Source organism: Heptranchias perlo, chromosome 8 (assembly GCF_035084215.1).
Source record: "Heptranchias perlo isolate sHepPer1 chromosome 8, sHepPer1.hap1, whole genome shotgun sequence".
NCBI lineage: Eukaryota > Metazoa > Chordata > Chondrichthyes > Hexanchiformes > Hexanchidae > Heptranchias > Heptranchias perlo.
Window position 1 is genome coordinate 1951098 of NC_090332.1, and position 23856 is coordinate 1974953.

The 23856-nt window shown below is 46.8% G+C and overlaps 1 protein-coding gene across 3 annotated transcripts in view; it reads left to right on the top strand.

Moving 5' to 3' along the window:
• Nucleotides 1–8658, top strand: part of LOC137324335 (uncharacterized) — an 85551-nt gene extending 76893 nt beyond the window's left edge. For all 3 annotated transcript variants that reach the window (XM_067988498.1, XM_067988496.1, XM_067988497.1), the window contains 4 exons: nt 3571–3724; nt 5367–5410; nt 6274–6314; nt 8305–8658. In XM_067988498.1, the coding sequence (XP_067844599.1) occupies nt 3571–3724; nt 5367–5410; nt 6274–6314; nt 8305–8421 (356 nt within the window). In that variant the 3' untranslated portion in view covers nt 8422–8658. The remainder of the gene's footprint in view (nt 1–3570; nt 3725–5366; nt 5411–6273; nt 6315–8304) is intronic.
• The last annotated feature ends 15198 nt before the right edge of the window (nt 8659–23856 follow it).

Genomic DNA, 23856 nt, shown 5'->3' on the forward strand with positions numbered 1-23856 from the left:
AGAATATTGCCAGAGCTTGAAAATTGCAGCTACAAGGAGAGATTGGATAGGCTGGGGTTGTTTTCCTTGGAGCAGAGGAGGCTGAGGGGTGACTTGATTGAGGTGTACAAAATTATGAGGGACCCAGATAGAGAATTGCAGCTACGAGATTGGATAGGCTGGGATTGTTTTCCTTGGAGCAGAGGAGGCTGAGGGTTGACTTGATTGAGGTGTACAAAATTATGAGGGGCCCAGATAGAATAGACAGGAAGTATCTGTTTCCCCTAGCGGAGAGTTCAAGAACTAGAGGACATAGATTTAAGCTGATTGGTGGAAGGATTAGAGGGGACATGAGGAAAAGCTTTTTTACCCAGAGGGTGGTGGGTGTATGGAATTCGCTGCCCGAATTGGTGGTTGAGGCAGGGATACTCAACTCTTTTAAAAAGTACCTGGACCTGCACCTAAAGTGCTGTAAGCTGCAGGGCGACGGACTGGGTGCTGAAAGGTGGGATTAGAATGGGCACCCGGTTGTTCTTCGAACCGGTGCGGACACGATGGGCCGAATGGCCCCCTTCTGTGCTGTATCTTTTCTATGGTTCTAGGGTTCTAAGTTTGCTTTCAGTGACTGGCGTACAAGGACACCCAAGTCCCTTTGTACATCAACATTTCCCAATCTATCACCATTTAAATATTACTCTGCCTTTCTGTTTTTCCTTCTGAAGTGGATAACTTCACTTTTATCCACATTGTACTGCATCTGCCATGTATTTGCCCACTCACTCACTTATCTAAATCGCCTTGAAGCCGCTTTACATCGTCCTCACAACTTACGATCCCACCTAGTTTTGTGTCTCAGCAAACTTGGAAATATTACATTTGATTCCCTCATCCAAATTATTGATATATATTGTGAATAGCTGGGGCCCAAGTACTGATCCCTGTGGTGCCCCACTCGTCACTGCCTGCCACCCGAAAAAGACCCATTTATCCCTACTATCTGTTAACCAATTTTCAAACCATGCCAGTATATTACTGCCAATCCCATGTGCTTTAATTTTGCACACTAACCTCTTATGTGGGACTTTATCAAAGGCCTTCTGAAAATCCAAATAAACCACATCCAATGGTTCTCCCTTATCTATTCTACCAGTTACATCCTCAAAAAACTCCAGTAGGTTTGTCAAACATGATTTCCCTTTCATAAATCCATGTTGACTTTGTCTAATCCTGTCGATATTTTCTAAATGTCCTGTTATCACATCCTTTATAATAGATTCTAGCATTTTCCCTACTACTGATGTTGGGCTAACCGATCTGTCGTTCCCTGTTTTCTCTCTTCCTCCTTTTTTAAATAGTGGGTTTACATTTGCCACCCTCCAATCTGCAGGAATTGTTCCATAATCTATAGAATTTTGGAAGATGACAACTAATGCATCCACTATTTCCATAGCTACCTCTTTTAGTACTCTAGAATGCAGATTATCAGGTCCTGGGGATTTATTGGCTTTCAGTCCCATTAATTTCTCCAGCACTATTTTTTTACTAATACTAATTTCCTTTAATTCCTCCTTCTCACTAGTCCCTTGGTTCCCTAGCATTTCTGGGAAGTTATTTGTGTCCTTTTCCGTGAAGACAGAACCAAAGTATTTGTTTAATTGCTCTGCCATTTCATTGTTCCCCATTATAAATTCTCCCATTTCTGACTGTAAGGACCTACATTTGTCTTCACTAATCTTTTTCTTTTTACGTACTTGTAGAAGCTTTTACAGTCCACTTTTATGTTCCTTGCAAGTTTACTCTCGTACTCTATTTTTCCCCTCTTAATTAATCTCATGGTCCTTTCTTGCTGAATTCTAAACTGCTCCCAATCCTCAGGCTTGCTACTTTTTCTGGCAACTTTATATGACTCCACTTTGGATCTAATACTATCCTTAATTTATTTTGTTAGCCATGGTTGGGTCACTTTTCTTTTTGTGTTTTTGCACCAGAAACGAATGTATAATTGTTGCAATTCATGCATTCGTTCCTTAAATGTTAGCCATTGCCTATCCACCGTCATGCCTTTTAATGAAGCTTCCCAATCTATCATAGCCAACTCACTCCTCATACCTTTGTAGTTTCCTTTGCTTAGATTTAGGACTCTAGTTTCGGATTGGACTGCTTCACTTTCCATCTTAATGAAGAATTCTATCATGTTATGGTCACTCTTCCCTAAAGGACCCCACACAACAATATTATTAATTAATCCCTTCTCATTACACAATACCCAATCTAGGATAGCCTGTTCCCTGCTTGGCTCCTCAATGTACTGGTCTAAAAAACCATCTCGTACACAGTCCAGGAATTCATCCTCTGCAGTATTATTGCTAATTTGGTTTGGCCAGTCTATTTGTAGATTAAAGTCACCCATGATTACTGTAGTACCGTTGGGTTAAGAGGGGCTGTTCTGTGTTAACAGGGGCTGTTCTGTGTTAAGAGGGGCTGTTCTGTGTTAACAGGGGCTGTTCTGTGTTAAGAGGGGCTGTTCTGTGTTAAGAGGTGCTGCTATGTTATCCTGTGTATGGAAGGTAATGCCATGAATGAAACCGGCAACTGACTTTACACAGAATACTCAGACAATGAAAATACACTCACAAGATCCTTGAAAATGGCCCTTTTTCTTTCTTATAGGACCTGGGCTGCTCCCATCCAGACTCCACTGACCTGTGACAAATGCAGCACTCCCTCAGCACTGCCCCTCCGACAGTGCAGCACTCCCTCAGCACTGCCCCTCCGACAGTGCAGCACTCCCACAGTACTGACCCTCCGACAGTGCAGCACTCCCACAGGACTGCCCCTCCGACAGTGCAGCACTCCCACAGTACTGACCCTCCGACAGTGCAGCACTCCCACAGTACTGACCCTCCGACAGTGCAGCACTCCCACAGTACTGCCCCTCCGACAGTGCAGCACTCCCACAGTACTGACCCTCCGACAGTGCAGCACTCCCACAGGACTGCCCCTCCGACAGTGCAGCACTCCCACAGTACTGACCCTCCGACAGTGCAGCACTCCCTCAGCACTGCCCCTCCGACAGTGCAGCACTCCCACAGGACTGCCCCTCCGACAGTGCAGCACTCCTACAGGACTGCCCCTCCGACAGTGCAACACTCCCTCAGTACTGCCCCTCCAACAGTGCAGCACTCCCTCAGTACTGTCCCTCCAACAGTGCAACACTCCCTCAGTACTGACCCTCCGACAGTGCAACACTCCCTCAGTACTGACCCTCTGACAGTGCAACACTCCCTCAGTACTGACCCTCCGACAGTGCTGCACTCCCTCAGTACTGACCCTCCGACAGTGCAACATTCCCTCAGTACTGACCCTCTGACAGTGCAACACTCCCTCAGTACTGACCCTCCGACAGTGCAGCAGTCCCTCAGTACTGAGGGATTAATGTAAACTCAAATGAGTCAGCATTTGGCCTGGTCCCACTACAGATAAAGGGACCTGATGGAGGCAGTAGATGTTTGTGAACCGAGTTCAGTGTTCCCCAGTGATCTATGTTTCTTACTGATGCTGCAGTCACCATATCTTCTGGATATGTTACAGAACAGTCGTCTTCCCATGAAATGGTTTGGTCTTCAAAGGTTATTGGGGCTGTCACAGGCTCCCTCCTGGGATTACTTATCCTAATCTGTGTTCTTGTGGCAATATTCTACATACGACCATGGATTTGTTTCACCAGCACTGCAAAACCAGATGGGTAAGTATCACACCTGTGTTATGATCATTTTTAAACCCGTCCCCTGAAATGATTGGTACACATATGAGATGCTGATAAGACTCGACGCCTGGGGCAGGACCTTGCCCAGCAGGACTGCAGATCGGAGGATTGATTGGCCTTAATTCCTGGAAGATTGGGCGTGTTGAGAACCACGTGCATTCCCACTGCACCCAATTCATATCAACACACGCAAAAAAAACAGCTGATCAATCGGGCCTGTCGCACCCTGGTATGGTGAAGCTCAGCACATCACCCCCACATCTCTCCCCTACACACCCAGGGAACCGCCCAATCTCCTGGGAGAGGCAAAAAAAAACACAGAAAGAAACCTTGGGCCTGTTTAAGAAATAAAACCTCTATGAAACAAAAGTATACTGGAAATAATGTTAATCCAGAGTTCTACTCTCTCTCTCTGCCTCTGTCTCTGTCTCTCTCTCTGCCTCTGTCTGTCTCTCTCTGTCTCTCTCTCGCTCTCTCTCTCTGTCTCTCTCTGCCAGCACCAGGCTCAATCCCCGGGAGTCTGACCGTGGGTGAGGAGAGGGAGCTCAGCCTTTCCTCTCTGGGTCCAGAGACAGCCTGCCAGCACCAAGCTCAGTCTCTGGGGGTCTAAGCATGGGTGAGGAGAGGGAGCTCAGCCTTTCCTCGTGGGGTCCAGAGGAGCACTCCTGCTTCACCAAGTGCCACTAAGGAAAGTTTCTTGACTTACCTTTACAGAGCTTTCTCTCCCCTTGAATGGGGGCACCAGCAATGGCTATCACCATTCACTAGGCCATTAAAATGCCATCATGGATGTTATAGGACCCCGATTAGCATATATTAATGAGGCGGGCACCTAACTAAAGGACCCAGTAAAGATGCTGGGCTGGACTGGAGCGGGAACAGGACAGTAAGTCTTTCCATAGCTATGGCCAGCGCAAGTTGAAGTTCCCCCCTCTCTCTCTCATTCTTTTTCCCTCGGTTGTTCTCTCTTTCTCCCCTGCTCGCACCCTTTCTACCTCTTCCACTCACTCTTTCTCATTCTTTCTCTATCTCTCTTAGCCTTTCTCTCTTTCGCTCTTAATCCTTCTCTCTTGCTCTTTCTCACTCTTTGTTTCTCGTTCTTTTTCAATTTTTCTCTCGCTCTCTCACTCCTTTCCTCTGTGCTCCCTCACTTTCTCCCACTCTCTCTCATTTTCTTTCCCCCTCACTTTCTCTTATTATTTCTCTCTCTAATTCTTTCTTCACTCTTGCTCTTTCTGTGCTCTCTTTTTAAGCGTGACAGGCCTTGTATGTGTTATAAAGAAGCCAAGACTCTTGTTCTCTCTGATCTCTTTCTCTATATATCTGGGGGCTTTATACTTATTGGGGGTCATTTTCACCATCATTGCCCGGGCAGTAATCTGGCAGCCGATCGCCCACTCATTGGGTAACTCGCCCTAATTTTTATTGGATTGAAACGAATGGGATGAGAATCGGGTGGGTTCTACAATAGGAGGGTGATCAATCTGTCCGTTTACTGCCCAGTCGTTGGATGAGACAGTTACCCCCATTGTGTTGGTTAGATGTACAGGAGAGCATTGTTCTGTAGTAAAGATGCTGCAAATTAACCCATGTGTTTATCTGGTGTGCGACATTTATTTAGGGCCCCGGATGCAGAGCCGGAAGCCATATATTCAAATGTGGATGGTAAGAGAATCAATTCTGTACTTACTGTCGCACATGGAGTGGTTTTGAATTCAAGAGATGATTCCAAGTACAGATAGTTGCGCCAAACATTGATCGCAGCCTCGATCGGCCCAGGTGACCGCCAGCAGGGTAGGGAGGGGAGGGGGGTCGCGATCGCGGAGGTGGGGGACCCCGGTGTTACTGCCAGCAGGGTAGGTCGGGGGGGCAGGGGAGGGTCATGATCGCAGAGGGGGGGGGGCGCCCCAGGGTGGCAGCGGCCCAGATTATTTTTGTGTGCTCAGGAAGCTCACTCCTGCTCCTCTGAGGGGCCCAGAAAATAATGCCACATTTACCTTTGTGGGCCTATGGAATTGATCGGAGTGAGCAAAGCGCAGGCTCCAACCAGCTCCACCTTGAAATGGCAATCACGGTCCCAATTACATCACATGACCCTGATTTCCATATTAAAAGGGGCCGATCGCCTGAAACAGGCGGGCGATTTGGACACACAATGATACGCCCCTTTTAAAATGGCGGCAGCCACATCACCGGTGGTTATGGGACGAGAAGGTCACCAACCCCAGTCTGACCCCGTTACCCTCCCTGCCCCGTTAATACCAGGCGAGGGCAGTCAAATCCCCCCCCCACCACCTTGACCTTGCTTACACCATTGAAATGATTTGAAAAGGAAATGGGATTAAACAGCCCCGTTGAAGAGCTGGCACCAGCACTGGCACGCTGGGCCAAATGGCCTCCTTCTGTGCTGTCATTCCTGTGGTTCCACGATCACCACTGAGATAATCAAGCAGCCTCATTGCATCTTTCAAACAACAGTCTCTCCATCCTTCAGTGAACAGTGTGTGAAATGTTGTATTTTATTTCAGCTCCAACATGGGCTCCCACTGAACCAGCTCCTCCTACTGAGGTGAGTAAATCAGGTGAGAAATATCAAGCTGGCCCTGGGTTTTCCGCCTCTCCCAGGAGATTACGTGGAGGGGAGAGAAGGGGAGGGGAGAGGAGAGGATAGGAGGGGAGGGGAGGGGAGAGGATGGGAGGGGAGGGGAGAGGATAGGAGGGGAGAGGAGGGGAGGGGAGAGGAGAGGATAGGAGGGGAGGGGAGAGGAGGGGAGGGGAGAGGAGAGGAGAGGAGGGGAGTAAAGTGTCTCGTTGGGATGCTCCGGCCGCACGGTGTGGGGCAGCTTGATGGACCAGCTGGTCTTTTCCTGCCCATCATTTTCGTATGTTCGTATGTAAGTTCACTGATTAAACCAACTTTTCCTCATCCTATTATGCAGTAACTGGTTACAGAAGAAACAGACTGTAACATAAAATCTTCACTGTAAATCTGCCCCATTCAGAGATGAACGATGCTAATTTAATGTAAGTCAGACTAGAAGCTGGAGTCTCCAGCGTCCTGGTATCTGATCTCTAATATGGGAGAATAGATATTACAAATAGAAATTATTTTTTTTAAAAATCTGGTGTCTGTATAGAAAGAAAGATTTGAATTTATATAGCGCCTTTCACAACCTCAGGACGTCCCAAAGTGTTTTACAGCCAATGAAGTACTTTTGAAGTGTAGATCTGTTGGATCAGCAGTCACATCCTTATTAGGATCACACATAACTGAAGCAAGCTGGCTGTTCTGTACTAAAAATGTCTTTTGGATGAGACATTAAACCGAGGCCCCGTCTGCCCTCTCAGGTGAATATTAAAGATCCCATGACTCTATTTGAAGAAGAGCAGGAGAGTTCTCCCCAGCATCCTGGCCAATATTTATTCCTCAACCAATGTCACTGAAACCAATTATCTGGTCATTATCACATCGCTCATTGTGGGATCTTGCTGTGCGCAAATTGGCTGCTGCGTTTCCTATATTATGACAACGACCACACTTCAAAAAGTACTTCATTGGCTGTAAAGCGCTTTGGGAGTCGCTGAGGTCATGAAAGGCGCTATATAAATGCACGTCTGTCTTTTTCCTTTCTAAAAAGATTTGTTAAATAAATGACCAGAAAGGAGAGGAGATTTGTACCCTGTCATTCTGGCCTAGAGTGGAGAGAAGCCAGACCCGAGTGTGCTAATCATCACGCCACCCATTCCTCCAATTTAATTTCACTGCTATGGTCAGACGCTCAGTGAAACATTCTAGGAGCTGATCTTTTACACACCTTTAACCAGAGGTGCCCAAGGGTTTTGTCTTTGTGGGCTGCAGAAGTTCACAGCTCGGAGCCACAGCGCCATGTACAGAGGGTGACATTAATCTTCACCAGCAGTGTAAAGCAGGCTCCTGGTGAATCCACAGCACGTTTACACCACTCCCGACGTTCGGTTCCGTTCACTTCAATAGAAAAGTAAATCAGGCGCAGTGTATAACAGGGATGCTGATTCGCCAACCAGGGCAACCCAACGATCACAGCCTTACCGATCCATTAACCCCAAACATGGGGCCGCACCATCTTGGAACAGGCCTACAGCTGGGGCCTGAAGCACCTGCCTCGTTCAGGTGGTAGTACCTTTTTAATATGCAAATCATGGTCACAGGGCCCCCTGTGCCTTTTTAGGTGCGCCCTGCGATCGGGAGATAGAGCCAAGGAGGCCTGGAGGAGCGGGAGTAATCGGACCCTGTACTTACACGCTGGCGGCTGGGCGGCCCAATATAAATCAGGCTGGGGCCATCAAAATGGTGGCTGCCTCTCCGCAGAGGGTACGGGAGACCGGTCAGCGCGCTCCGCCAGTCAGCCACCCCAACGTCAAGATTGACCACCATGGGCGAAGAGCAGAGAAAAATAACAGCAACAAAATAACCGTGGTGTTCGATTTCCACTGACAGCCAGAACTCGTCCGTGTCGTGTCGTGTCCTGCTGCACCGCTCGCCTTGTATATCAACAATAACTGTTTCTGTTATATTGCAGTCAGGTGAAGGTGAAATCTATTACACCGAGCTTCAACTCCCACGACAAGGCACCAGCCAGCCGACAGTGAGAGGTACTGAGAGTAACACTGTGTATGCTGCTGTGAGATACGCATAACCACCTGAAGGTTTTCCCAGAAGATTCTTTGGTAACCGTGGCTGTTGTCAGTCAGGAGGGACTTCTTCATACGCTCCTGTATGATCGTCTGTCCTTTCCCAAATATGGACAGGACTAGAAACTATCAGATAAACGACTGGTATCCAAACCAGGAGGTGCCATCAACAAAAGCTGAGCAAGAAAGAGATACGCGGAATGTAGAATTATCTACTTTGGACCCAAGAAAGATAAGTCAGAGTATTTTCTAAATGGTGAGAAACTAGAAACTGTAGAGGAGCAAAGAGAATGAGAGTCCAAGTTCACAAATCATTTAAAGCTACTGGACAGATGCAAAAAGCAATTGGAAAGGTTAATGGAATGTTGGCCTTTATCTCAAGGGGGCTGGAATACAAAGGGGGGAAAATGATGCTTCAGTTGTATAGAGCCTTGGTTATATCCCATCTGGAGCCATTCAGCCCCTCAAGCCTGTTCTGCCATTCTAATAGATCATGGCTGATCTGTACCTTAACTCCATTTGCCCGCCTTTGATCCATATCCCTCGATACCCTTACCCAACAAAAATCATCGATTTCAGTCTTAACAATTTCAATTGACCCCCAGCATCCACAGCCTTTTGGGGGAGAGAGTTCCAGATTTCCACTACTGATTATGTGAAAATGTGCCTCCTGATTTCACACCTAAACGGCCTGGCTCTAATTTTAAGATTATGCCCCCTTGTTCTGGATTCCCCCTCCAGAGGAAAAAGTATCTACCTACCCTATCGAATCCCTTTATCATTTTAAACACCTCAACCATTGAAAGTCAAGCCAATATAAGCCAAGTTTATGCAACCTGTCTTCATAATTTAACCCTTTACAACACTTCAAAAGAACTTCATTGGCTCTAAAGCACTTGGGAACATCCTGAGGTGGAAAGGCACTATATAAATGCAAGTCTTTTGCTTTTTTTAAGCCCTGATATCATTCTGTTTAATCTGCACTTTTTTTTATTTGTTCATGTGATGTGGGCATCACTGGCAAGGCCAGCATTTATTGCCCATCCCTAATAGCCCTTGAGAAGCCACCTTTTTGACAACTGAGTGGTTTGCCAGGCCATTTCAGAGGGCAATTAAGAATCAATCACATTGCTGTGGGTCTGGAGTCACATATAGGCCAGACCGGGTAAAGATGGCAGGTTTCCTTCCCTGAAGGATATTAGTGAACCAGATGGGTTTTTATGACAAGTAGTTTCATGGCCACCATTACTGATACTAGTTTTTTTTAAATTCCAGATTTTGTTTAATTAATTGAATTTAAATTCCCCAGCTGCCATGGTGGGATTTAAACTCCTGACTCCAGATTATTAGTGCAGGCCTCTGGATTACATAACCACTATGCTACTGTACCACCTCTAAGGTCAATCTATCCTTCCTGAGATGCGATGCCCAAAACTGAACGCAGTATCTCCAGATGGGGGTCTGACCAAGGTTCTGTACAACTGAAGCATCACTTCCTCACTTTTGAATTCCAGCCCCCTTGAGATAAAGGCCAACATCCCATCAGCCTTTTTGTTACATTTTGTGCCTGTGCACTAGCCTTTAGTGATTTGTGTACCTGGACAGATAAATCCCTTCGCTGCTTCACAGCTCTCAGTCTCTCACCATTTAGAAAATATTCCAATTTCTCTTTCTTGGGTCCAAAGTGGATGATCTCACACTTTCCCCACATTGAACTCCATGTGCCAGAGTTTTGCCCATTGATTTAGTCTGCTGATGCAACTTTCTGCTCCCATCTACACAACTTACTGTGCCTCCTAACTTATTGTCATCTGAAAACCTGGACATACAACTCTCTATTCCTTCATTGCTGGTGAACATCACTTATCACACTTTGTCAATCAGAGTACATTCCCTTTATCCCTACTCTCCATCTCCTACCTCCCAACCAATTAACAACCCATGTCACAAAGTTATCTCCAATTCTGTGCGCTTTAATTTTTGCTAATAATCTCTTGTGCAGAACCTTACATACTTCCTGGAAGTCCATGTAGACAACATACATAGACACTCCCCTATCCACCCTGCTAGTGACCGCCTCAAAAAATTCAACTAAATTAGTCAGACATGACCTACCCTTCACAAATCCATACTGACTCTTTGATCAGCTCATAGAGTAGACAGGGCTGATGGCCGGCGCGGACACGATGGGCCGAAGGGCCTCTATCCGTGCTGTATAACTCTATGACTCTATGACTCTATATTTGTCCAAGTGCTCAGTCACTCTGTCCCCAATGATAGATTCCAGTAACTTCCCCAAAACTGATGTTAAACTGACAGGTCTGTAGTTTCCTGATTTCTCCCTCCCTCCTCAAATAATTTTCAATTTGTCAATCCAAAAGATACAATTAATGAATCTAGGGAATTCTGGAAAATTATGACTAATGCATCTCCAATTTCCTCACCAATTTCTTGTAATATCCTGGAGTGGAAACCATCAGTTCCTGGAGATCTGTCTGTCTTTAGTCCCATTATTTTCTCCATTACCATTTTTAAGCTATGTTGCTCCCTTGACTCATTTACAGAATCAGCCCATTTTACATTAATGATGCTCTATATATGTACAAATAATATGTTCCCCTGTGACATGTGGTGAAGTACAACCACTGTATCATTGCTCCTTGCATCAAGTACTGCAACATCACATCTCTTATCCCATTGCTCTTTGTGGGAGCTTGCTGTGCGCAAATTGCCGCGTTTCCTACATTACAATAGAGACTACACTTCAAAAGTACTTCATTGGCTGTAAAGCATTTTGGACATCCTGAGGTTGTGAAAGACGCTGTATAAATAAATGCAAGTCCTTTCTTTCTAACTAATAACTTGTATAACAATGGCTGCCAAGGCAGCGGCACACACTGATCTTCCCTGTATGGTTTATATTCCCTCAATCCCTGATTGTTAGCCTATCACATACTAATAGATTGTGTGTTATATCATGTGCAGCCGTGTTTATGTATGTGGAGATAATGTGATGTATATTTATGTAGATATTTATATGTTTAGTCTACACAAGTAGTTAGATGATTCTGCAGCCATTGTGAAGGAGATTTTCCTTGCCCATGTTTGCATTACAGGAGCTGTGTTGTGATATTATTATGTGGACTTGTAAAGGACACGTGTTCCAGATGTGCCTGATATCTGATCTCTATTTACATATAAGTTAGAACTAAAGTAGGGGTTTCCCATTAGCTCCCTCAGGGCAAACTGATCTTGCTGTGGGAGCCTCGCAAAGGCATCACGCTCATTATCTGCATATACAAGGGGTCTAATGCCTGTTTCAGGCACTGGCGTTGGATTTTACCAATATGGCGGTCAGCGCACTTCCGGCTCGTAACGAGCCTGAGCTTCCTGCCGGCCATATTGAAGGATTAGGAGGCTGTTTAGCCCCCATAAAACGGGCACTGCATGGCCAAATTTCTTGGCCATTGAATTTAAAATCTCTCCACAGCCTCACTCCCTCCTGTCTCTGCAACTTCCCCCAGGTCCATATTCCCCCCGCACCCTTCGATTCTTGCTGTCACTCTCCCACTCCCGTCAGCCATTTCGGTCCATACTCTATGGAACCCCTTAAACCTCCCCTCCTCACCGCTACTCTCTCCACCTTTAAAAAATCTATTCAAAACCCTTCTTTCATTGATTTGTTTATTTTCTACTTCCTGTAAATAGCCCATGGATATTTTCTGCATTAAAGGTGATGTAGAAATAAATACACTCAGAAGTGTTGAAAGAGAGGAATTTTCATCATGTAGCACATCACACCACCAGGTGACACTGTTGTTCTACTCACCTCACACTAACGACACACATTGATACAGTGGTGAAAATATAATCCTGGCTGGGCTCATGGACCAACACACTGAGAGCCACACTGTCACACTCCCTTACACACTGAGAGCCACACTGTCACACTCCTTTACACACTGAGATCCACACTGTCACACTCCCTTACACACTGAGAGCCACACTGTCACAATCCCTTACACACTGAGAGCCACACTGTCACACTCCCTTACACACTGAGAGCCACACTGTCACAATCCCTTACACACTGAGAGCCACACTGTCACACTCCCTTACACACTGAGAGCCACACTGTCACAATCCCTTACACACTGAGATCCACACTGTCACACTCCTTTAAACATGAGATCCACATTGTCACACTCCCTTACACACTGAGATCCACATTGTCACACTCTGCTTTACACACTGAGATCCACACTGTCACACTCCTTTACACACTGAGATCTACTCTGTCACAAATCTTCACACACAGATCCACACTGTCACACTCCCTTACACACTGAGATCCACACTAACACACTCCTTTACACACTGAGATCCATATTGTCACACTCCCTTGCACACTGAGATCCACACTGTCACACTCCTTTACACACTGAGATCCACACTGTCACACTCCTTTACACACTGAGATCCACATTGTCACACTCCTTTAAACATGAGATCCACATTGTCACACTCCTTTACACACTGAGATCCACACTGTCACACTCCTTTACACACTGAGATCCACATTGTCACACTCCTTTACACACTGAGATCCACATTGTCACACTCTGCTTTACACACTGAGATCCACACGGTCACACTCCTTTACACTCTGAGATGCCCACTGTCACACTCCTTTACACACTGAGATCCACATGGTCACACTCTGCTTTACACACTGAGATTCACACTGTCACACTCCTTTACACATTGAATTCCACACTGTCACACTGCTTTACACACTAAGATCCACACGGTCACACTCCTTTACACACTGAGATGCACACTGTCACACTCCCTTACACACTGAGATCCACAATGTCACACTCCTTTACACACTGAATTCCACACCGTCACACTCCTTTTCACACTAAGATCCACACTGTCACACTCCTTTACACACAGATTCACACTGTCACACTCCTTTACACACTGAGATCCAGTACTGTCACACTCCTTTACACACTGAGATGCACACTGTCACAATCCTATACACACTGAGATCCAGTACTGTCACACTCCTGTACACACTGAGATTCACATTGTCACACTCCTTTACACACTGAGATTCACATTGTCACACTCCTTTACACACTGAGATCCAGTACTGTCACACTCCTTTACACACTAAGGGTACGGTAGCATATTGGTTATGTTACTGGACTAGTAATCCAGAGTCATGAGTTCAAATCCCGCCACGGCAGCTGGTGAATTTAAATTCAATTAATTAATTAAATTCAATTAATTAAATAAAAATCTGGAATTAAAATACCAGTATCAGTAATGATGGCCATGAAACTACCGGATTGTCGTAAAAACCCATCTGGTTCACTAATGTTCTTGAGTGAAGGAAACCTGCCGTCCTTACCCGGTCTGGCCGATATGTGACTCCAGACCCAGAGCAATGTGGTTGATTCTTATTTGCCCTCTGAAATGGCCTAGCAAGCCACTCAGTTGTAAAATCTCGCTACAAAAAGTCATAATAAGAATAAAACCGGACGGACCACCCGGCATCGGACCACGAGGCACCGGACACGACAACGGCAAAACACCAAGCCCAGTCGACCCTGCAAGGTCCTCCTCACTAACATCTGGGGACTTGTGCTAAAATTGGGAGAGCTGTCCCACAGACTAGTCAAGCAACAGCCTGACATAGCCATACTGACAGAATCATACCTTTCAGCCAACGTCCCAGACTCTCCCATCACCATCCCTGGGTATGTCCTGTCCCACCGGCAGGACAGACCCACCAGAGGTGGCGGTACAGTGATATACAGTCAGGAGGGAGTAGCCCTGGGAGTCCTCAACATTGACTCTGGACCCCATGAAATTTCATGGCATCAGGTCAAACATGGGCAAGGAAACCTCCTGCTGATTACCATCTACCGCCTCCCTCAGCTGATGAATCAGTCCTCCTCCATGTTGAGCACCACTTGGAGGAAGCAGTGAGGGTAGCAAGGGCACAAAATGTACTCTGGGTGGGGGACTTCAATGTCCATCACCAAGAGTGGCTCGGTAGCACCACTACTGACCGAGCTGGCCGAGTCCTGAAGGACATAGCTGCTAGACTGGGCCTGCGGCAGGTGGTGAGCGAACCGACACGAGGGAAAAACTTACTTGACCTTGTCCTCACCAATCTACCTGTCGCAAATGCATCTGTCCATGACAGTATTGGTAGGAGTGACCACTGCACAGTCCTCGTGGAGATGAAGTCCCGTCTTCGCACTGAGGACACCATCCAACGTGTTGTGTGGCACTACCACCGTGCTAAATGGGATAGATTCAGAACAGATCTCGCAGCTCGAAACTGGGCATCCATGAGGCGCTGTGGGCCATCAGCAGCAGCAGAATTGTATTCCACTACAATCTGTAACCTCATGGCCCGGCATATTCCTCACTCTACCATTACCAACAAGCCAGGGGATCAACCCTGGTTCAATGAGGAGTGTAGAAGAGCATGCCAGGAGCAGCACCAGTCGTACCTAAAAATGAGGTGCCAACCTGGTGAAGCTACAACTCAGGACTACATACATGCTAAACAGCGGAAGCAACATGCTATAGACAGAGCTAAGCAATTCCACAACCAACGGATCAGATCAAAGCTCTGCAGTCCTGCCACATCCAGTCGTGAATGGTGCTGGACAATTAAACAACTAACGGGAGGAGGAGGCTCTGCAAACATCCCCATCCTCAATGATGGCGGAGTCCAGCACGTGAGTGCAAAAGACAAGGCTGAAACGTTTGCAACCATCTTCAGACAGAAGTGCCGAGTGGATGATCCATCTCGGCCTCCTCCCGATATCCCCACCATCACAGAAGCCAGTCTTCGGCCAATTCGATTCACTCCACGTGTTATCAAGAAACGGCTGAGTGCACTGGATACAGCAAAGGCTATGGGCCCTGACAACATCCCGGCTGTAGTGCTGAAGACTTGTGCTCCAGAACTAGCTGCGCCTCTAGCCAAGCTGTTCCAGTACAGCTACAACACTGGCATCTACCCGACAATGTGGAAAATTGCCCAGGTATGTTCTGTCCACAAAAAGCAGGACAAATCCAATCCGACCAATTACCGTCCCATCAGTCTACTCTCAATCATCAGCAAAGTGATGGAAGGTGTCGTCGACAGTGCTATCAGGCGGCACTTACTCACCAATAACCTGCTCACCGATGCTCAGTTTGGGTTCCGCCAGGACCACTCGGCTCCAGACCTCATTACAGCGTTGGTCCAAATATGGACAAAAGAGCTGAATTCCAGAGGTGAGGTGAGAGTGACTGCCCTTGACATCAAGGCAGCATTTGACCGAGTGTGGCACCAAGGAGCCCTAGTAAAATTGAAGTCAATGGGAATCAGGGGGAAAACTCTCCAGTGGCTGGAGTCATACCTAGCACAAAGGAAGATGGTAGTGGTTGTTGGAGGCCAATCATCTCAGCCCCAGGACATTGCTGCAGGAGTTCCTCAGGGCAGTGTCCTCGGCCCAACCATCTTCAGCTGCTTCATCAATGACCTTCCCTCCATCATAAGGTCAGAAATGGGGATGTTCGCTGATGACTGCATAGTGTTCAGTTCCATTCGCAACCCCTCAAATAATGAAGCAGTCCGAGCCCGCATGCAGCAAGACCTGGACAACATCCAGGCTTGGGCTCATAAGTGGCAAGAAACATTCGCGCCAGATAAGTGCCAGGCAATGACCATCTCCAACAAGAGAGAGTCTAACCACCTCCCCCTGACATTCAACGGCATTACCATCACTGAATCCCCAACCATCAACATTCTGGGGGCCACCATTGACCAGAAACTTAACTGGACCAGCCATATAAATACTGTGGCTACGAGAGCAGGTCAGAGGCTGGGTATTCTGCGGCGAGTGACTCACCTCCTGACTCCCCAAAGCCTTTCCACCATCTACAAGGCACAAGTCAGGAGTGTGATGGAATACTCTCCACTTGCTTGGATGAGTGCAGCTCCAACAACACTCAAGAAGCTCGACACCATCCAAGATAAAGCAACCCGCTTGATTGGCACCCCATCCACCACCCTAAACATTCACTCCCTTCACCACTGGCGCACTGTGGCTACAGTGTGTACCATCCACAGGATGCACTGCAGCAACTCGCCAAGGCTTCTTCGACAGCACCTCCCAAACCCGCGACCTCCACCACCTGGAAGGACAAGAGCAGCAGGCACATGGGAACAACACCACCTGCACGTTCCCCTCCAAGTCACACACCATCCCGACTTGGAAATATATCGCCGTTCCTTCATTGTCGCTGGGTCAAAATCCTGGAACTCCCTTCCTAACAGCACTGTGGGAGAACCGTCACCACACGGACTGCAGCGGTTCAAGAAGGCGGCTCAGCACCACCTTCTCGAGGGCAATTAGGGATGGGCAATAAATGCCGGCCTCGCCAGCGACGCCCACATCCCGTGAACGAATAAAAAAAAAAACACTGAGATCCACACTTTCACACTCCTTTACACACTGAGATCCAGTACTGTCACACTCCTTTACACTCTGAGATTCACAGTGTCACATTCCTTTACACACTGAGATCCACACTTTCACACTCCTTTCCACACTGAGATCCACACTTTCACACTCCTTTACACACTGAGATCCAGTACTGTCACACTCCTTTACACTCTGAGATTCACAGTGTCACATTCCTTTACACACTGAGATCCACACTTTCACACTCCTTTCCACACTGAGATCCACACTTTCACACTCCTTTACACACTGAGATCCAGTACTGTCACACTCCTTTACACACTGAGATCCACACGGTCACACTGCTTTACACATTGAATTCCACACTGTCACACTGCTTTGCACACTGAGATCCACACGGTCACACTCCTTTACACACTGAGATTCACACTGTCACAATCCTTTACACACTGAATTCCACACTGTCACACTCCCTTACACACTGAGATCCACATGGTCACATTCCTTAACACACTGAGATCCACACTGTCACACTCCCTTACACACTGAGATCCACACTAACACACTCCTTTACACACTGAGATCCACACTGTCACACTCCTTTACACACTGAGATCCACACTGTCACACTCCTTTAAACATGAGATCCACATTGTCACACTCCTTTACACACTGAGATCCACATTGTCACACTCCTTTACACACTGAGATCCACACTGTCACACTTCTTTACACACTGAGATCCACACTGTCACACTCCTTTACACACTGAGATCCACATTGTCACACTCCTTTACACACTGAGATCCAGTACTGTCACACTCCTTTACACACTGAGATCCAGTACTGTCACACTCCTTTACACACTGAGATCCACATTGTCACATTCCTTTACACACTGAGGTCCAGTACTGTCACACTCCTTTACACACTGAGATTCACATTGTCACATTCCTTTACACACTGAGATCCATTACTGTCACACTCCTTTACACACTGAGATCCAGTACTGTCACACTCCTTTACACACTGAGATCCACACTGTCACACTCCTTTACACACTGAGATCCACATTGTCACATTCCTTTACACACTGAGATCCAGTACTGTCACACTCCTTTACACACTGAGATCCAGTACTGTCACATTCCTTTACACACTGAGATCCATTACTGTCACACTCCTTTGCACACTGAGATTCACATTGTCACATTCCTTTGCACACTGAGATCCACACTTTCACACTCCTTTACACACTGAGATCCACACTGTCACATTCCTTTACACACTAATACACAGAGACAGCATGCATGAGTATTTCAGACCGAATAGTTCACCATCGACAGTACAACCGCAGGGAGTTACTATCTGATTTTAATTATCTTGTGGAAACAAGTTGATGACAGATGTTTATCTTGAAGGGGCCTCAGGAGATAAGAGAACAGAAACAAACAGATTTGAACATCCATTTCCCGGATTTGGAAATGGGCTAATGAGGGAGCCCATGTGTGTCTGTCTGCTTTAATTTAATGTATACACGTTAATGATAAGGCAAAGAATTACAGCTCCTAGAGATGGTCTCTGATGAGATTCGTAACTTGTTATTTAGAGGAAGCTTGTTATATTGCCTGTTATGATGGAGTCTGACATCCTTGACTGAGTGTTTAGAACAAGATGTGACCTGGTGAAGCAGATGAGGGTTCAGAGGAGGTGGGCCTTTGGCACATGACCCCTTCTCTTTTAGTCACGCACCAAGAGAGGAACTTTGAATCTGCACTCAGCTTTTCAGATCATTTACCAATCGTCACACTGATGTGAAAGAGAAGCCAGCCAGCTTAACTTCTCAGGATTTAACTGCTGAGCAAGTAGAGAGTGAGAAAAAGGAACTGAGGTTGCTGGAGTCAAAATAGAACCCGGAGAGGCCACTGGGCTCATCAAACCCATCGGGCTAAATTAGTCTCAGACGGTATTGCAAAAATGGGCGATAGAGAATCGACAGTCCCTTTCCTGCTCGGTCTTCTTTTCCATTGAAGTCCGTGAAGATCGGGCGGGAAAGGGGCTGTCGATTCGCTATCATCCGTTTTGCGCTTCTGCCCGAGACTAATTTAGCTCCACAGATCCGTGTACAACCTGTCCTGTCATGGACTCCTCCCAACTCAGGCAATCTCCTCACAGGGCCTAGGGGACCACGGGTACTGAGAGACCTTCCGTTTGTATCGGGGGTGCTGTTCTTGTGGATGTGGGGCAGAACCTACTGCAGCAAGGGAATTCAATTTGGAAGCCTTTAAGGCTCAAAAGTGACTGCCACAAACAGGTATCCTAAACCTCCATCCAGCTCTCTCCGACGGCAACTGAAGGTCCCTTTAATTTACCTTGACAATGGGCACGTCCTGACTTGTACCGCCCAGGTTTGCAGTACATGTCAGGTCCGTCAGCGTTAGTAGAGAGGGGAAGATAGGGCCACGTATCGGGCTGGGCCTCTCTATCTAACCCAGGCACTGGAAGACAATCCGGCATTTCAGCAGAATCAGGGAAAAGAAAGGAACGCCCAGACAGATTTGCATTTCTATAGTGCCTTTCATGACCTCAAGACCTCCCAAAGTGCTTTAGAACCAATGAAGTACTTTTGAAGTGTAGTCACTGTTGTAATGTAGGAAATGCGGCAGCCAATTTGCGCACAGCAAGATCCCACAAACAGCAATGATTTAAATGACCAGATCATCTCCTTTTTGGTGATGTTGGTTGAGAGATATTGTCCAGGACACTGGGGAGAACTCCCCTGTTCTTCTTCCAGAAGTGCCATGGGATCTTTTACGTCCACCTGAGAGGGCAGACAGGGTCACAGTTTAATGTCTCATCCAAAAAACAGCTCCTTGGGCAGTGCAGTACTCCCTCAGTATTGCACTGGAGCGTCAGCCTAGATTATGTGCTCAAGTCTCTGGAGTGGGGTTTGATCCCACAACATTCTGATTCAGAGGTGAGAGTGGTACCATTGAGCCATGGCTGGCACAACAGATGCCACAGAGAGGTAGTTACTGGGCTAAATCACCTGTTTAAAGGTGAGCAGGGAGTTGATATAAGTGATCACCTCAGAGAGACAACGGGAAGATAGTAAAAGAATGTGGGAATAGCTACAACAGTCTGACGGTAAATAAAAGCATTGGTCTCATTAATGCCAACCGCCTGGCAAATCCAACTGGGTAAGTAGCAAAGTGCTAACGAGCTGGCAGAGACCACCTCCGCCCTCCTCCCAGCTCCTCCTCACACCAACCCCACCAGTAAATAACATATACAGAGGCCCCCGCAACTCCCGGGCACAAAGTCCCCCAACCTGTATTACAAAGGCCTCACCTGGATGTATTCAACTCAGAACCCTGGGTTCAATCAGCTGTCCTTTCCCTGCACCCCCATCCCAACGATGATAGAATCTCACAGCACAGACAGAGGCCATTCGGCCCATTGTGCCTGTGCTGGCTCTTCGGCAGAGCTATCCAATTAGTCTCACTCCCACCCTGCTCATTCCCCAGAGCCCTGAAATTTGTTCCCCTTCAAGTATTTATCCAATTCTCTTTTGAAAGTTATTATTGAATCTGCTTCCACCGCCCTTTCAGGCAGTAAATTCCAGATCATAACAACTCTCTGCGTAAAAAAAAAATTCTCCTCATCTCCCCCTGGTACTTTTGCCAATTACCTTAAATCTGTGTCCTCTGGCGCTATCCATCAGGCTGAGGTATCTGGATTGGTTTTGGACTCCTTTCTCAAAAGAAATTACCTTCAGAGAACTGAGCTCGTTTAAAAAATGAGGTTACTTTCTAATGATATGAGAATGTTGGAGACTGGAGTCCGTTAGTTATGACAGTGAGAGCTCTGCAGAATCATTACCCAGCCAATAAACATCGGTGACATGAAGCTCAGAGACTGATGCTGTTGCTGTCCAATTATAGAACCATTGTTCCCAGAATACTGCTGTAGGTTTCTCGTAGTCTGTACCTGTTAATCATCCGGGTATTGCTGGAACTCATCGACTTTCAAAATCCACACATTATTTCAGTAATGCATTCTGTGCCCTGTCAATGTGAATCGATATCCATCATTCCTGGAACAAACTGTACAATTTAATCATTTATTCTGGTACAGAAATGCGGGTGTGCCCCCCAGCGCCTTAACTTTTAGATTTCCCAAATGTCCCCCTTCTCCTCACCCTCTGCTGAAAGCCCGGACTCTTGCTGGGCTGGGTTGTATGCAGCCCTCTTTCCATCTGACCCTTATTCAGATGTGTGTCAGGACAGTGAGTGAATCACAGAATCTTACAGCACAGAAGGAGGCCATTCGACCCATCATGCCTCTGCTGGCTCTATTGAAAAGGTTTTATTCTAATCTAACCCGTGCTGCACCCGCCCTGGGAGTGTTTGATGGGACAGTGTAGAGGGAGCTTTACTCTGTATCTAACCCGTGCTGTACCTGCCCTGGGAGTGTTTGATGGGACAGTGTAGAGGGAGCTTTACTCTGTATCTAACCCGTGCTGTACCTGCCCTGGGAGTGTTTGATGGGACAGTGTAGAGGGAGCTTTACTCTGTATCTAACCCGTGCTGTACCTGCCCTGGGAGTGTTTGATGGGACAGTGTAGAGGGAGCTTTACTCTGTATCTAACCCGTGCTGTACCTGCCCTGGGAGTGTTTGATGGGACAGTGTAGAGGGAGCTTTACTCTGTATCTAACCCGTGCTGTACCTGCCCTGGGAATGTTTGATGGGACAGTGTAGAGGGAGCTTTACTCTGTATCTAATCCGTGCTGTACCTGCCCTGGGAGTGTTTATTGAGGCAGTAAGTACCTGAAATGGAAAGTGACCCATTCCCCAAAATTAATATCCCTCAAATTGATGTGCATAAAAAGTTTAAATAATGGATAATGTTTGTAATATATTTATTTGTTAGCAAAGTATGATAATTAACTGCCAACTAAACCCAATTTGGCAGTCTAACAGTTCCACTGCGGCACTCAATCACCCTGACTTCCTATGAAACAGAACAGGTTTCCGTTTTCTGGTGTTGATGTGTCAATCAAACAGGGAGCTCTTCATGTGGAAGAGAAACAAACAGCTCCAAGTGCCTGCGAGGCAGATCACCATGTTCCAGCGCTGTGCCCCACTCTATTCCACTCCTCCACTTCGTCTCTCTGACTCCTGCTCGAATATAAATGAGAATGAACTCTCCCCGCAGCTCATTAGCAGATGTGTGAGATCCACACATCTGCAGATTTGGCATTTCTTCATGGTTGGAGTGGAATGGGAAGTGATCTGTGAGTCAGGTCCGTGATGGCTCAGTGACTCATTTCCTCTTGCTGCTGGTACAGGAGATTGCGATCTGAATGTTGGCAGCAATTGGAGGAACTTGATAACATATCAGGCAATGTCCTAAAATAAATCTCTCCTACATTGGACTAAATATGATGTTAGCGATATATACATTTAAATAGCACCTTTTACAACTCAGGATGACCCAAAGCGCTTTACAGCCAATGAAATACTTTTGAAGTGTAGTCACTGTTGTGATGTAGCAAACGCGGCAACCAATTTGCACACAGCAAGATCCCACAAACAGCAATGTGATAAATGACCAGATAATCTGTTTTCGTGATGTTGGTTGAGGGATGAATATTAGCCAGGACAGCGGGGAGAACTCCCCCCTGCTGGTCTTCGAAATAGTGGCCGTGAGATCTTTTACATCCACCTGAGAGGGCAGACAGGGCTTCGGTTTAACGTCTCATCCAAAAGACGGCACGTCTAACAATGCAGCACTCCCTCAGTACTGCACTGGGAGCGTCAGCCTGGATATTGTGCTCAAGTCTCTGGAGTGGGACTGTGAACCCACGACCTTTAGACTCAAAGGCAAGAGGGCTACTCACTGAGCCACGGCTGACCCAATTAGTCAATCCCCACCCTCCTCCTGATATTAACAATTCACATTGAAGGAGGATTGAACAAATGAAATACTCTGATTAATCATTTTTTTACTCACTCACATTCTGAACATAGGCCCAGGAGTGGGACGGTCTGAAATTCATCTCTCTTGTATTCAACGGAGGTTTCTGTTAAACGGGTTAACACCTCTGCTCAAAGTGCAGAAAGAACGATTGCAGAAAACATTGGTCACTGATATCCCACAGAGTAACTTCAGGGCAAGAGAGAAACAGCACAAATACTGTCCCATTTTTTTTGTGGGTGAAAATGCAAAAGGGGGAATTTTTGCTTCAATTAGAAGAGGGTTGTTAATGGTAGCAAGTAGAACACTCCCAGGGCAGGTACAGCATGGGTTAGATACAGAGTAAAGCTCCCTCTACACTGTCCCATCAAACACTCCCAGGGCAGGTACAGCACGGGTTAGATACAGAGTAAAGCTCCCTCTACACTGTCCCATCAAACACTCCCAGGGCAGGTACAGCACGGGTTAGATACAGAGTAAAGCTCCCTCTACACTGTCCCATCAAACACTCCCAGGGCAGATACAGCACGGGTTAGATACAGAGTAAAGCTCCCTCGACACTGTCCCATCAAACACTCCCAGGGCAGATACAGGGTTAGATACAGAGTAAAGCTCCCTCTACACTGTCCCATCAAAGACTCCCAGGGCAGGTACAGGGTTAGATACAGAGTAAAGCTCCCTCTACACTGTCCCATCAAACACTCCCAGGGCAGGTACAGGGTTAGATACAGAGTAAAGCTCCCTCTACACTGTCCCATCAAACACTCCCAGGGCAGGTACAGCACGGGTTAGATACAGAGTAAAGCTCCCTCCACACTGTCCCATCAAACACTCCCAGGGCAGGTACAGCACGGGTTAGATACAGAGTAAAGCTCCCTCGACACTGTCCCATCAAACACTCCCAGGGCAGGTACAGGGTTAGATACAGAGTAAAGCTCCCTCTACACTGTCCCATC